This window comes from Onychomys torridus, chromosome 5, assembly GCF_903995425.1.
Source record: "Onychomys torridus chromosome 5, mOncTor1.1, whole genome shotgun sequence".
Classification (NCBI taxonomy): Eukaryota; Metazoa; Chordata; class Mammalia; order Rodentia; family Cricetidae; genus Onychomys; species Onychomys torridus.
Genome location: NC_050447.1, coordinates 10,244,425 through 10,260,579, shown reverse-complemented (window position 1 = coordinate 10,260,579; position 16,155 = coordinate 10,244,425). Strand labels below are relative to the sequence as shown.

General features: G+C 44.3%; 1 protein-coding gene across 1 annotated transcript; it reads right to left on the bottom strand.

Moving 5' to 3' along the window:
* Positions 1–7,945: 7,945 nt before the first annotated feature.
* Ucp1 (uncoupling protein 1) lies at positions 7,946–16,155 on the bottom strand. Its single transcript, XM_036189172.1, has 6 exons — positions 16,030–16,155; positions 14,894–15,092; positions 11,976–12,176; positions 11,774–11,875; positions 10,696–10,876; positions 7,946–8,060 (listed from the first exon to the last, which is right to left on the bottom strand). The coding sequence occupies exons 1-6, from the start codon at positions 16,153–16,155 to the stop codon at positions 7,946–7,948; spliced, it is 924 nt and encodes a 307-aa protein (XP_036045065.1).

Genomic DNA, 16,155 nt, shown 5'->3' with positions numbered 1-16,155 from the left:
CCTTGTTGAAGTCATTGAGTTCATGAAACAACGCTTCCTTATTTAAATTACAGGTAAGTTGTAACTCATAGATCTGTGACTTTCAACTCACTTTGTAGGTATATAAGATATTGCTGAGGAGAGTAAGTGGTTATGGGACTAAAATTCTGCTTTATTTTACAAGAAGCCACCATTCCCCTCCCTACCTAGTTCTCACCACGGGTGGAAGTGAGCCATCCTGCACATTTTCTGTACAGTGTGTCTTGGTTCTGTTTATCTATCAAGACCAATTTTTATAACTGCATGGCACTCCAGGATGTAGTTTTGTAGATGTATTTTATTTTGAAATAACCAACTCTATGGAATAGTCTGCATAAAGCTGCAGCAGTCCTCAGAAGTTCCTCTGCCTGTAAATGCCTCTTGCAAGATTGAAAGGGTGAAAATTGAAGACAGTGCACCCACCTCCAGGTTTTTATAGAGAAGAACAAAATAAGTGAAAATAGAGGAAAAAACTGTTAAAAAAAGCAGTGTGAACAGTGGATAGATTATCGGCGTGTTGCAGAACTGACATCAGTAGCTGAGGTCTGGTTCAGGTGTACCCACAAGCACACACAACACAAAATGTCATGAAGGTTTTTCAAGTCATTAAGCAAATGTGTTAATAGTGATCATCTTCATTTTATAAAACATACAAGTATGATAACCTGTAACCAGGGACGAAATGAAAAGCATTGCCTCTGTCAGAGTTTGTGTAAGTCAGCTAATGTCACAGCAGTGCTTTCTAGCCATCAACTACAAAACAAAGCTACTTGGTGGTACATCAAACACGTGCTCATATGCCAGTAGGCTAGCTCATCATCGAGGATGGTTTTAGGATTCTTGCCTTAAGTCCAGGGCTGCCAATTTTTGAACAGTTTTGGTTCCAGTTCTGGAACTAATCTGAGGCGTATCCTTACAGTAATTTCAGGTGCGCAATAGCAAGCTCAATTGCTCAAACACTCCAGCCTCGCACTGTGTGTGCCCCTGGGCACAGCAAATCACGTGACCAAGCCTAGTGTGGATGCAGCAGGGAAGTGTCCTCTGTAGTCAATGAGAGACCCATGGAAATGTGCTGCTGTATGCCACTAGAGACAGTGCAGAGGAACAAATGATAGAAAGTAACAAGGTACTGCTCAGAAGTATACAAATGTACAAAGAAAAAAATTTAAGATTTATTTCTTTATTTTATGTATATGAGAGCTCTATCTGCATGTACACCTTTATGCCAAAAGAGGGCATCAGATCCCACTAGAGATAGTTGTGAGCCACCATGTGGTTGCTGGGAATTGAACTAAGGCCCCCTGGAAGAACAGCTGAGCCATCTCTCCAGCTACAAAGAAAAAAAAAATGTTTAAAGAATTGCTATATAAACTATAAAGAGTTGGCAAAGTTACTAATAAAATCAGTATGAAAACCAGGCATGGTGGCTCACCCATGTACTCCAGAGTACTTGGAAAGCTCTGAGAGTTTGAGGCCCACTGGGACTACAGAAGAAGGCTCTACCTCAAAAAACAAGCAAGCAAAAAAGCCAAAACAAAGAAACTGATCAGAGTTCGAAAATGAAATCATCAGCACATTCCATAGACTTAGAGGACAATGTACTGCACATTTCAAAGAAGATACAAGGGAACTTGGAATATTCTCACCACAAGGAATAAGTAAGGAGCTATAGGTGTTTATACATGCTTGTATATACACCTTGGTGTGAACATTACACAGTGAAATGTGTATTAATAATTACACAGTACCCCGTGTCTATACAATTTTTGTGCCAGTTTTAAAAATTGTGTATCTAACATAGTTAAATCTGTTAGACTGTCAAACATACAAATAGAACAAGAGCAAAAAAATGCAGAAATGTGACATCCTCCCTATGCTAATTCCCTGGAGATCCACCCTCCTGAATGCTCAAGGGAAGCTCCTTGTCTGTGTATCCAGCATATTGGGCGTTAACAGCTTAGATGCAAGATTGTAAAACAGAAGCAGGGTTGGGGATGTAGCTTAGAGGTAGAGCGCTTGCCTAGCAAGCGCAAGGCCCAGGGTTTGATCCTCAGCTTAAAAAACAAAACAAAACAAAACATCAGAAGTGAACTTCTGCCCTCCGGGGTTCTCCCATTGCGCTATAAGCCTGTATTTAAGGCTTCCTCCCTCCTTCAAAAAGTGGCATTCGGCATTCAAAAGAGGGGGTCAAGATCATGATGGGGAAACCCACAGAGACAGCTGACCGGTGCTAGTTGGAGCTCACTGACTCTGGACTGACAGCTCGGGAACCTGCATGGGACCGAACTAGGCCCGCTGAATGTGGGTGACAGCTATGTGACTCGATCTGTTTGTGGGGTCCCTGGCAGCAGGACCAGGACTTATCCCAGGTGCATGAACCAGCTTTTTGGAGCCCATTCCCTGTGGTGGGATACCTTGCTCAGCCTTGATACAATGGGGAGGGGCTAGGCTCTCCTTCAACTTGGTATGCCAGACTTTGTTGACTACCATGGAGGCCTTACCCACTCTGAGGAGTGGATGGGGATAGAGTGGGAGGGAGGTGAGGAGGAGGGAGAAGGGGAGGGAGGGGGAAGTGGGATTGGTATGTAAAGTGAAAAAATTTTTAATAAATAAATAAATATATTTTTTAAAAATGCAGAAATGACTCAAATAGATTTCAGAAATTACACTTTAATATGCCATCCAAATGCAGCTAGAAAATCTTTTAAAATGTCTGCAGTATCTAAAAATACCCAGCGCTGTGCAGACTAGCATTGGGTCAGCTGGACACAGGTAGGTCAGCTGGGAAGAAGAATCCTAATTGAGAATGCTGCCATAGGCCTGGCCTGCAGATGAGCCTGTGGGGCATTTTCTTGGTTGATGATTGATGTGGGAGGGCCCAGCTCATTGTGGTGATGTCACCCTGGGCAGGTGGGTATGAGAACAAAATGAGAAAGTTGGGATGACCAAGCCGGTAAAGAGCATTTCTTGGTGCTATCTCTTCCACTTCCAGCCTCCAGGTTCCTGCCTTGACTTTCCTCAGTGAAGTAGTTACCAGTAAGTGTAAGATGAAATAAACCCTTTCCTCCTCAAGGTTCTTTTGTTCAGTGTTTATTAAAGCAATAGAAATCCTCAGACAAGCATCTAAGAATAAATACACCAAATGCGGTGTATGGATTACACTCTGATGAGGAGACCATGCCATTAAAACAAAACTGGAGATACATACCATATTCATGGGTTGGAAAATATTTTCTCTTAGTATTGATCTTACAGATTGAATGCAATCTATAAATTCAAGCATGTTTTTCTCCTTCATGGTCTGTATTCAGAGGGACACCCTTGCCTCCACTGCTGTAGTCTTTACGTCAAGAACTCGGCAGGGCATTGCTTGCCCACTCCGGGTGGACTCTTGGAGTACTCACGGGCAAGCCAGCCATGCAGACGTTTTCTGTTTGTGCTCATGTCACTGCTGTTTAACCATCGACACAGAGAGCTGCAGAGGCAAACCGAGGACGAGTGGCGGGAAAATATCATCAACACTCGGGTGCAGCAAAGAGGTGTTTTGTGAAACAACAGCCTGGTCTGTCATTGGGAAAGGCCTGACTTGCATAACTGTCCTACCCAAATGCGTGCGCATGTGTACCAGAGCATGTGTATGAGGTGGAAATAGCCTCCAAGGATGAGCAAATGAGTTTGTTACATTAAATGATAGAAGTGAATTGAAAGAAGTGGAGAAGTCAAGGATTTGACAATGAGATCGCAATCTTCTCTGGGACCTGCAGAGGGACATGCCTGAACGAATGCATTTGAGATCTCTCTTTAGAACCACCAGATTTTGTATTGTTCGAAGCCACTTAATTTGTGATAATCTGTCATAGCTGAAGCAGGAAACGAGTACCTATGCCATAAGAATTCATATAGCCTGAAAAGAAGGCTCAGATGCCTATCAAATGGAGGAGATCAGGTCTGATAATTTCTACAATAAAATGCTGGGTACTGCTGATCATCTATGAACGGCAGCTATGAGAAACTGCGTGAGTAGCCCTAAATCTACAATATCAGCCAAAAGATGCCACACACCCAACAAATGGCTCAATTGACATAAAGCCTCCCAAATAATACAACTGGAGAGTGAATGCCTGCATTGTGAATCTACATTTAAAAAGACTGACCTTTAGCCACAGAGGTAAAGTCCCAGGATGAAGGTGGATCTGGGTACTTGGAACTTTGTCTCTTGAGCCTCTCTGTGGCTGTTTGCTCACTTTGTCCTAAGTCATTCGCTTATTTTATGTGCTTTTATATATACATATTAAATTTCTCAATAAATATCCCTACCAAAACTTGGAGAAGCAAGCTAATGTGATTCCTAAGCAGGGGAGTTGCAGCCTTTACCTTGTTACACAGTGAAGGTTCAGATGACAACCATTGCCATCTGTGTGAGCAAAAAGTCACTGGCTGCGACTCTCCCCCCTCCTGAAGGGGCTCTTCCCAGATGAGGCTGCTAACCTCAGTGAGCTGCCAGGGGCCACTGTCACCAATTTACCTATGCTTATTTACTCCTGCTTTACCTAAGCAGGACCTATGCTTATTTTACCTCTCTGTACACAATAGAAGACATATTTTCTAATGACAGTTCTGGGTCCCAGTGTTTAGGATCGTAATTCCCTTCAGTTGTTACTGCCTTTGGGGGGAGCAGGACACAGGCAAAGAAATGAAACTCTGTGCTTTCTCCCTTATGCTTGAAACATGATACACTAAGGTTTTGGATTCCTTCAGAAGCCAACCTTAGCAAAGGCTTTGCATCTCATGCAAGGTGATCCCAGGTGACACTGGCCAAGCCCTGGAGACTGAGAGGGAGCGGATCATGCAGAAAGGGTCTTCGTTTTAAGCAGGATACCACTGTATGCAGCTTGAGTTTGATCTGTCAGTGGTGTTTTACCAGAGGGTTTACAGAAATGAGAAACTGATGCACCATCTCAGACCCTCACTGCTCAAAGCTCTGCACCCAGATCTGAGGTGCCACTCACAGGTGGGCAATGATGGCTCCAGTTGAGAAGACCCTGAAGGAGGGTGGTGCTCCCAGAACTGTGGGAAGTCATGGTAAGAGCTGCTGGATGGTACGTCTGGAAAAGACACTGAAAACGCCCACTACAAAATTCTCCTGCAGGTGACAAATGAGGAATGAAGGTGATGGGCTTTGGGTGTGGTTATTCCTCTAGTTCCGTGTGCAAGTGAAGCCAGCCCTGGTATGCACTGTTGAGACAGCAGAACATGAAAGGTGTGAGGCCTGGGGAGGTAACAGGTCCCGGGGTACTCCCCACTTATGAACAGATCAATACTGGTCTGAAGTGACTTCCCTGAAGGTGGGTTACTATAAAAAGAACAAATGTGTCCTTACCCTGAGACAGATAGAGGAAACTCAGCTCTCCCTGGGGCCCTGAGCAGATGATAAATGTTAAAATCACTATTAGTGTCAATATTAAGGTCTTTAAATCTTTGCCCTGAACATGCCATCTGGTGTTGATTTTCCTGTAAGTAAGCAACGATGCTAACTGGCCAGTAAGCACCTTTTGGACTCCCTTGCTTTCCTAGCTGTTTTGAGTGAGAGGACTGTCGGTCAGACATAGCTGGATTACCCTTCTGTCAATATTAAATGCTTTGAAAACTCCATGAATGCCCTGTCAAAACTACCCAAAAAATAATTATGGCACTGATTGCCTCAGTTCCTGAAGGCACAGACTTTCGGCTATCACAAGCCTTGGTGAAATTCTAGACAACTTCCCAACCATGAGCACACAGGCCAGAGAAGGAGCACGTCCCCTGGCGATCTAGCAAAGGAGCTGCTGTGCTGGGCACCCAGAGGTGAAGCTGTGAGGAATGCAAACATGCTCCTTCATTTGCATGTGTGTGCTGCCTTTGGTTCGAGCATCCCTTCCCTGGCTATGGCGTCAGGCTGCTTGGGATTACTGAGGGAGTCAGCTGGGGAGCAACACCTGACCTGCCTCCTCTGGCATTGCGACCTTATGTTCAGTCAAAGGTTTCTCTCAAGTGGTCTTGTCTTCCTCCAATCCAGCTCAGTAGCTGGCAGGCCAAGCCAATGGCAGGAGCTGGCCCATAGCTGTGACACTGACCAATGTTAAGTTAGGCATAGAACTCTTATCTTTCTAGATCCACACAGGAGTTTGCAAGACCATCTGCTGTCAAGGGCTGAGGAGCTCTGTGGCCTTGGTGACCTAAGAGCTACAGCACCAGTTACCAGCCCAGGGCTGCAGAACCCCGACTTCCTGGGCCTACAGAAGAATGGAAACACAGAAAGAAGCATCCTGTGCACAAACCTGTACAAGGAGCACCCACTGCGCCTCCGCTCTGCTACCGGCTGTCTTCGCCAGAAGGCACCAAAGACCAGCATCTGAAGAATCTCTCCTGTTCGCCTATGATTTCTCCGTAGGCGGAGCAAAAAGACCCCCAGGACAACACAAAACAGACCATCACAACAAACACGAGCCCAGGAGCGAATCCGCCAGAGCAAATTCACTGAACCGCCTAAAACAACAGCAAGATGCCTGAGCGCGCGCGCGCGCGCGCGCGCGGGGGGGGGGGTGCGTGAGTGGGGGGGGATGCCTGAGTGCTGGGGGGGATGCGTGAGTGCTGGGGGGGATGCCTGAGTGCTGGGGGGGATGCCTGAGTGCTGGGGGGGGGATGCCTGAGTGCTGGGGGGGATGCCTGAGTGCTGGGGGGGGTTTCCTGGTCCTTCCTTTCCACTTTAATCTGGTGTCCCCTTTCTGCTCTTCTGCTCAGTTTGTAAGAGTGAAATAAAATAAAGTGAAAAGCTCACTCCACTGCTGCTCGCCATCTTGGCGCTGTGTGGAAGACACAATCACGATTCACCAACAGTAAAATTAGTGACCAAATGAATATCACGTCTCCACTTATAAGTTGTTACACATGCCACGAAGTATGGAATCCCGACAGCTGTACGAACCGAGTTAGTTTGTGCCTTGATTCTGAAGAACTTCCCTTGCTATGGGGACAATTCTACATTCTAGCCGAGCCCAAACTCTTAAATCCAGGTACAGACTCTAAAGTACAAATTTTGAATGGAATTAGCAATGCTTTATTGATCATATTAGCTGTGAACTGTGGTTAACAAATATAATGAAACAGCAATGTTTTCTTTGATAACTTCTTTTTTTGTTTGTTTGTTTTTGTTTTTTCGAGACAGAGTGTCTCTGTGTAGCTTTTGCACCTATCCTGGATTAGCTCTGTAGACCAAGCTGGCCTCGAACTCACAGAGATTCTCCTGCCTCTGCCTCCCGAGTGCTGGGATTAAAGGCGTGCGCCACCACTGCCCGGTGATAACTTCATTTTTTTTCTTTTAAAGATTTATTTATTTATTTATTTATTTATTTATTGATTGATTGATTTATTATGTATACAGAAGAGGGCACCAGATCTCATTATAGATGGTTGTGAGCCACCATGTGGTTGCTGGGAATTGAACTCAGGACCTCTGGAAGAGCAGTCGGTGCTCTTAACCTCTGAGCCATCTCTCCAGCCCTGATAACTTCACTTTTTAAGTGTTTATGGATGTAAAGTTTTCCTTCCCTTTAAAAAATTTAGAAGGAGGCTAGGCGGTGGTGGCACACACCTTTAATCCCAGCACTCGGGAGGCAGAGGCAGGTGGATCTCTGTGAGTTCGAGGCCAACCTGGTCTACAGAGCTAGTCCAGGATAGGAGCAAAAGCTACAGAGAAACCCTGTCTCGAAAAAACAAAACAACAACAACAACAACAAAACAAAAAAAATTAGAAGGAGTTTCAAAACGATCTTTTAAGGTAAATAAAATAAGTGAGCAGAGGTGTTCAGTTGGTTTGGTTGGTTGGTTTTATTCATGGTCTCCAGGCATAGGGACCCACTGCTGTATTCCATCATTTTCTCCCAGTTGGTTATGTGGTGCAGTCCACTGTCTGCCTTGACCTCATCAATTCTTTTTTCAGCTGTTCAAAGCACACGAACATGATGACATTCCAGGATGCGAGTCGCAGGAAAGAAGGGACAAACCTGGGGAAACACATGACACAGTCTGTTAGCTGTTTGAAAGTCATAAAGCCTGGGTGCCGTGAGTCATCCAACGCAAGGGGTAAGGTAAAATAAGGTAACAGTGCTCAGCACTCATCCTTCCTCCATCCACAACCAGGTTGCCTCCAGGCATCTTCTACCTCCACCCTTCACATCAAGGTCACACTTAGGCCAGGCCTAGCTGCCCCCACCCCAGCTGGAGCAAATCTCCTGAGAAGGCAATGTCCAGCAGCACCCCCTCCCTTTGTGGGACATTTTCATTTCACTTTACTTCCTAGACAGGAAGTAAGAAAGCAGTAAGGGAAGAAACAGAAGGAAGAGACAAAGCGCCCAGCCAGCATGCTGACCACATCCAGGTGGGGAGCCCTGAGTGGTCCAGCACTGTCTCCCCATCCACAGCTCTTGAGAGATTCTTAGAGCCTGAATGTGACTTGGTCAGTTCCAGGCTTGGGGAATTTTACTAAACTACACAGAACGGTTTTTATATCAATGAATTACTCCAGAAGACAGATGTGTTGACAATTAAATCTGCTTTGATTAGATATTTTAAAAACAAAATTTGTGTGCCAGTGTTTTGCCTGCATGTGTGTCTGTGTACCGTGTGCAGGTATGGTGCTCAGAGAGACCAGAGGGGCATCTGATCCTCTGGAACTGGAGTTGTAGATGGTTGTAAGTCACCATATGGGTGCTGGGAATCCAACCCAGGTCTTCTGGAAAAACAGCCTGTGATCTTAATCATTGAGTTCTCTCTGCCTCTGAATAGACTTTTAAATTTTTATTTGTTTATCTATCTATCTATCTATCTATCTATCTATCTATCTATCTATCTATCTATTTATCTGGCTATCTATCTATCTATCTATCTATCTATCTATTTATTTGTTTTGGTTTTTCGAGACAGGGTTTCTCTGTAGCTTTGGAGCCTGTCCTGGACTAGCTCTGTAGACCAAGCTGGCCTTGAACTCACAGAGATCCACCTGCCTCTGCCTCCTGAGTGCTGGGATTCAGGTGTGTGCCACCACTGCCCAGCTAATTATTTATTTTTAAAAGAAGCCTTTCCTGCAATTTCCTCCCAATGAGCTTTGTTTTATTATTTGTTTTGGTTTAGTTTTGAGAGTGGGTCTTGCTGTATAGGCCAGGTGGCCTGTGCAGCCCAGGCTAGCTACAGACTTCCAGTGACCAGCACTCCCTCTCCTGTCTCCCCAGTGCTGGGACAGCATGCATGTGCCAACACCCTCAGCCTCCACAGTGTTTCCTCTTCCAGGTCTCTTAACAGAGTTCGCTTCACTCCCAGATGCATGGTTTTTCTTCTTGTGACAAGATATAAGTAACATAAAGTTTGACATTTCAACCGTTTTTCAGTGTACACCTCTGTGCCAGTAAATACATGTACAGCGTGTAGTAAACGCCAGTGTCAGACTCTGGCCTTTTGTTTTCTCCGACTCTTCATTTGTTAGGCACTAGCTGCCAACCTCCTCTGTCAAAGGTCAACCTTGGGTGTTCCTCATGGATGGCCATCTACCCGCCCCTTTTTTTGAGACAAGGGAACCTCTTGTTTCTGCCTCTGTAGCGTGTGACACCATGCTCTGCTTTTGACACGGGTTCTAGAACTGAACTCCAGTCCCCATGTGCATGTGGCAAGTGTGTCACAGACCAAGCCCTCTCCTCAGTCTTTGTTTGCATTTTTAGAGACAGGGTCTTGTTATGTGGCCCTGGCCGGCCTGAAACTCACTCTGTACCCCAGGCTGGTCTTGAACTCATGGCAGTCCCCATGCCTTAGCCTCCCATGTGCTGAGATTACAAGCATGTGCCACTACACCCAGCTCAGCTTGTTTAATTTAGACCACTTGTAAAATCTATCTCAGATTTAAAAAGTTTAAAAATTTTGGAAAACAACATTTAAAAAATAAATTTGCAAAACATTAAATTGTTAAGTGGTTAATAATTTATAAGTGATATATGCATTTTAAATTAATTTTATAATTTACATTATTTGTATTAATGTATTATAAGAACAGATGGACTTAGGACTTTATATAATATGAATGGTACATACATCTTTTATTTTATAAATCTTAGGGCATGGCTTTACAATTCAAAAGATTACAAACTATTACTATTTTATATTATTGTAATACTTGTTGAATATATTTAAAACTATGCCATACTGTATTTTATTAGGAAAGTGGCTTATAAAATATAATATAATATAATATAATATAATATAATATAATATAATATAATATAATACCACTTTGTTGGAAAATGTGATTTATGTCTTAATAGTCAAGCAACATTTTCTGTGTTTTTTGCTTTAAAAGAAATTTTAAAAAGTAGGTTGGGAGCATAGCTCAGTGATAGATTGCTTGCCTGGGATGTGCAAGGTTCTGGGTTTAATTCTCTTCAAGCACCACTACAAATAATTAACTAGCTTTTATTTTCTGGCATGACAGGATTGGTGGATTGAAGATGGCCATGACAAGGTAAAGACACAGACTGAGGCCATTGCATGGACCAAGCCTGGTAGGCTAACTGCCAATTGCTTTGCTGAGATAGTGTCCCCATGCCCACAGGCACCTTAAACACAACTTCATAGACACAGAAGGTCATATCCTACCCTTTGAAGAAAGCTGTTGGTCCCTCGTTGGTGAACATGGCCATTGCACAGCTGGGCACACTTGGGTACTGTCCTGGTAGGGAGTTGATGAATCTTGTTTTCACCACATCTGCCGGAGAGGCCAGGAGTGTGGTGCAAAACCCGGCGACAAGAGCTGATAGCAAGTGGCATGGGACATCATCTGAAAGCAACCAGTGAAATGCGTCAGCACCAGACTTCGAGTCTCCTGTGCTTGCAGTTACCTGTGGGATACTTGTAAACTTATTAGTTAATATTAGGAAGTTAATATGGTATATTATAAATAGATTTGCATAAAAAAGCAAACATATACTTGTGCTAGGAAAATGTGGCTATGGTAAATGGCGTAGTGACCGCATATCCACTTTCAGGTGTATTATTTTAGGGTGGCACTGTTTTCTTTGTGCCTTGGACCTGGTGCCGTGCCTGACACATAAGCATCTAATACTGTCCAGTTAAATTCAAGTCATCCAAGGAGAATGTCTGTGTCTATAGAAACAGTTAGGATATGATTTAGATGAAATCAGTGATTCACTCTGAATGTAAGCTGCTCTTGACTGCTTGCTGATTCTGCCATCCAAAGAGAAGGATCCAGGGCAAGTTCCTTCCTAGTGTTAGTGGAGAATATCACTGCAACATTCCTCTGCACTTTTACTGTTTTCAACACTATTTTTAAACTTTAGGTAGTTTTAACTTCCTAAGAGATTACATTTGCAGCATGGGGGACACACTTTTAACCCAGCACTTGAGATGCACAGGCAGGAGGATTTCAAGTTGGTAACCAGTCTGGTCCGCATACATTGAGTCTCTCTCTCTCTCTCTCTCTCTCTCTCTCTCTCTCTCTCTCTCTGTGTGTGTATGTGTATGTTTGTCTCTCTCTGTCTCTCTGTCTCTGACACACACACACACACACACACACACACACACACACACACACACTCTCTCTCTCTCTCTCAAAAGAGAAGCCAACTAGAATTAAGGAATTCAATACACTGTGGCTTTTGAATCTCCAAACTGAGGAGTGGAAGGTGTAAACATGTTCATTGTGTACAGGAAGTACCTGCCAGTATTTGGTTGTTCACAAGGGCCCCCTTCATGAGGTCATATGTTACCAGCTCTGTACAATTGATGATGATATTCCTGATCAGATTAGGGGTTGTCCCTGGAGAAAAACAAGACAACATTTAATAAATGAAGTTTATGATAAGGTGCTCATTATGTGTGCCTTAATTACTATGAAAGTCCACCTGATACTTAGCTACCTTTCCAGAGTGTTGAGAAGCTTTCTGTTGTAGCTATAATTCTGTAAGCATTGTAGGTCCCAGTGTAGCGGGGTTTGATCCCGTGTAGGTGGCTCTGTGCTTGGAGTCTGACTTTCACGACCTCTGTGGGTTGCCCGATGAATACTGCCACACCTCCAGTCATCAAGCCAGCTGAGATCCTGTTCCCCAAAGTGGGAGGCGCTATCCAGAAAGAATAAAAGATGGATTAAGAAAAGAAAATCAAGACCCCCCCACCGTGCATTCACATATCTTTTAAATGTTGTGGCCAGTCTTTGTGTATGTGTGTTCGTGAATTCCTGCCTGCCTGCATGAGTGTGTGCAGTGTGTGTGGGCCTGTGCCAGAGGACAACCTCTGCCCGTACTTCTTCAGGAAGCCATTGTTTTGGTTTTTTAAGACAGGAACTCTTGCTAATGGGCAACTTGCCTAGCAGACTAGCCTAGCTGGCCACTCTGCCCCTAGTGCCCAGTCTTAACTCCTGAGTCACACAGGTGTGTGCCATCTCATCTGGATTTGGGGCAGTGGTGGGAGTTCCAGGGATTGAACTCGGGTCCTGGTGCTTACCAGACAAGCGCATTACTGCCTGAGCGTCTCCGAGCTCCAGTGTGTTTACCCTGTGTCTTCCCTTCCTCCCTAGTACTCGGTCAGCTGTTGATCATGTTTGGAAGCTGTACCGCCTCACAGCAGACAGCAGGGCTAGAAGACCTCAGCAGCCTGGGTCCCCACCAAATGAAGACTTCCAGGGAAAATGATGCCTGTCTAAACAGAGTCTTGGTCCTTTCTGGAATTAAGCCTTGCCCCTTGCTGTGTTTAGCTGTCATTCAACATTTCCCAACTGGAGACACCTGAACAGAGATGCTACATTTCCCCATCAATGACAATGTTGATTATTGTACTTAGTGGTCCTAGGGAAAACCCAGGGGGCATCTGCCTTAATATAAGACTAATGTTCAAAGGGATTAAAAAATAAGACAAAGAAGCATTTGTCTTTAATTTTGGGGGAAAAAAAGTCTGTTGCTGAAGACAGGCATCATTTAATACAACTTGAATGAATCCTGAAACCCACCATTCACTCCTACAGTGAAATATACAGTCCAAGTTCAGTCTTTCTACTTCTACCCCCAATCTGGAGGACAAGGATAATGATAACACATGCTCAAAGGGTGTGTGAGTTCATATTGAGAACATTCTGGCACACAGAACACACAAAGCTGCTTATACTTTTATTCTCATTGTTCTCAAACAGGAGCTGAGCACGTAACAGACAATTTTTTAAATCGGTGTTATTATCTGATTGCAGTTGCCTCCACTGACAGTGCTTCCTACACGGACGGACTCATCTCCTCCCTAAGACAGCCTCCCTATTCCCTCCCACGAGAAAAGGTGTCTTGGTTCAGAAACCTGAAATCTATTTTGCATTCCTACGTTTCTATTAAGCCTTACTTCTAGTCTTTCACCAAATGTAATCATTTGTATTTTTAAAAGCATTCTGGTCGGTACCCTGATTTTTCTCTGTATGCCACAGGGTATACCACAATCATTTCTGACTTTTTGACTTAGAATTTTTATATACATATTCTCTAATGTTGCCAAAGTAATCTTCTGAAGTATAAATGTGCTTATGACACTTGCCTAACTTGTTTTTTTTGTGGTGATGGAGATTGAACCCAAGGCCAAGTGTTCTACCACTGAACTCTATCCCTACATCTTTATTTCTTATTTTTTGAGACAGAATTTTTCTGGGTAGCTCCAGGCTGGCCTTGAACTCTTGATTGCAGTGTCTCTGCCTCCCAAGTTCTGAGACTCCAGATGTGTGCCACCACACCTGATGTCCTGCTTAGCATTTTTTCAATGACTTCCCATCACTGTATGGGTAGAATACAAACTGTAGAGTGAATGACAAGGCCCTTTGTGACTGGTTCCTGCTTCTCTGGCCTCACCTGCTCCTTCTTACCAGTATGCCTTTCCTCCCTCCCCTCAACTCCTTCCTGAGATTTTGTGCAGCCTTCACTTGGCTGGAAAGGACTTTTCTCACCACTTTCCAGCTGGCCCCTGAAGTCTCCTACTGCTCTCTCAGAACTCAGTTCAGACAATGACTCCTCCAGAGTCTTCATGATCATGCCTCTTCACTGTGCCTGCTCTGCAGTGACTTACCACACAGCATACACCATGGTTGTGTAGTCAGCTGAGCTGGGGGTTCCTGTCTAGAGTGGCAACTATCACTGGCTGATTTCCCACCCGTGACAGTTCAACAAAGCTTACTAGACCAACTGAAAAAGCATAGTGCAGAACACTCCCAGACATATCTGGTTGGTTTAGGGCCCCACATACACCCAGTGATTGATTAAAACATTTGCAGAAAAACAGCCAAATGGGTCACTCTGAGTCTGTCTCCTCTTTCCATCTCTACCAATAGGGCAACACAATGTTGATCTAGAAACATCCAGACCGGAACGTTGGAAGTTCTGTGTGGGTGAGTTTTACTTAGACACTAGTGCAGACTCAGGGAGCATGGTGATCTCTTTTAGACTTTTCATAAGCTGTCTAGGCTTCTGCACTGAACATTGTTTCATAGCCTACCTACATAGAGGTGACACAAAGCTCCCCTCACTGGCCGGTTGATTTTTACAAGTGTAAACCTGCATGTGAAGAATTGATTTGCATATCTCTTTTTCTTTCTAGGGGCAAAGAGACAGTGAAAAAATACTGATTTTTTTTTTTTTTTTTTTTTTTTTGTGGCCAATTTACTGTAAATGCCACCACACATTTGGGTGAGTTTGGGCTGTTGGTATGGAACCCAGAGCCTAGCCCATGCTGGACAAATATACTATCTCTTGTTTTTCGATTTTTGAATAGAGCACAGTCTAGGGCATAGTCCCCCAACCCCAGCCATCCTTACTTTCTCTCCCTGAAGAGAAGTACTCTTGGACAGTATCGTAGAGGCCAATCCTGAGTGAGGCAAAGCTGATTTGCCTTTGAATGCCAGCAGGCAGACCGCTGTACAGTTTCGGCAACCCTTCTGTTTTTGCCAGGGTGGTGATGGTCCCCAGGACACCTTTATACCTAATGGGACTGGACTTCTGCCCTTCACCTTGGATCTGGAAATGAGAAATGTGCAGGTCAGAGGGAAGTGGCTGCCCATTAAGGAAGGGGTCGCGCCTGGTGAGGACTAAAGACTGGTACACAAAGACTAAGACTATGGAGATGCCCTAGGCAAGGCTTGTCCATTAGGTACTTTTTATAAATTACCTTTCTCAGCAACCTTTCCTGAATACAACTCCATATTTGTATCTCCCTCCCTACTTCCCTCCCTATCATCCATCCATTCATCTATCATCCATCTCTCTCTCTCTCTCTCTCTCTCTCTCTCTATATATATATATATATATATATATATATATATATATATATATTTACCTACCACCTATCTATCTATCTATCAATCATTTTTCTGTCTATTATCTATCTACTTATCTTTCAATCATCTATCTATCTGTCTGCCTGCCTGTCTATCAATCATCTATCTATCTATCTATCTGCCTGTCTATCAACTATCTATCTATATGCCTATCATCTATCTATCCATCTATCCATCCATCCATCCATCCATCCATTATCCATCTACCTCTCTATCATCTATCTATCTCAAAGGTGCTGCTGGCTACAGTGCAGGCTTTGAACACCTGAACCAGCTACTCAGGAACTCTCCTCAACCCCTAAACCCAGGATGGGACAGTGCCTGAAGAATCAAAGAAAGGTAAAAATGCCAAACTTATAAACTCTGAGGGTATACTCTAAGGACCCTACCTGGTTGGGACACCATAGCTGTGTGAAGGGTTTGGCAGAAGTCACTGTCACCCCTTCACCTGCAGCTCTTCAGCTTCCGGGAAAGGGGTCCCATTTCCTCTCCTACAGCACCCAATCCCAAGGTAGAGCCACACTGAGAAGGAGTGGTTAAACCACAGCAGACATCACAGTGATGCCCACAGTAGTCCCTCTGCCTGGAGAACCCGCGCCAACTTCCCTGGATTCTACCTGAAGCCGAACTTTGGCTGTGTCCAGCGGGAAGGTGATGATATCTGCCAGACAGGCGGCCACGCCGGCTGAGAAGATCTTGACCCCCATGGTTGGAGGCACTTCGGAAGTTGTCGGGCTCACCAT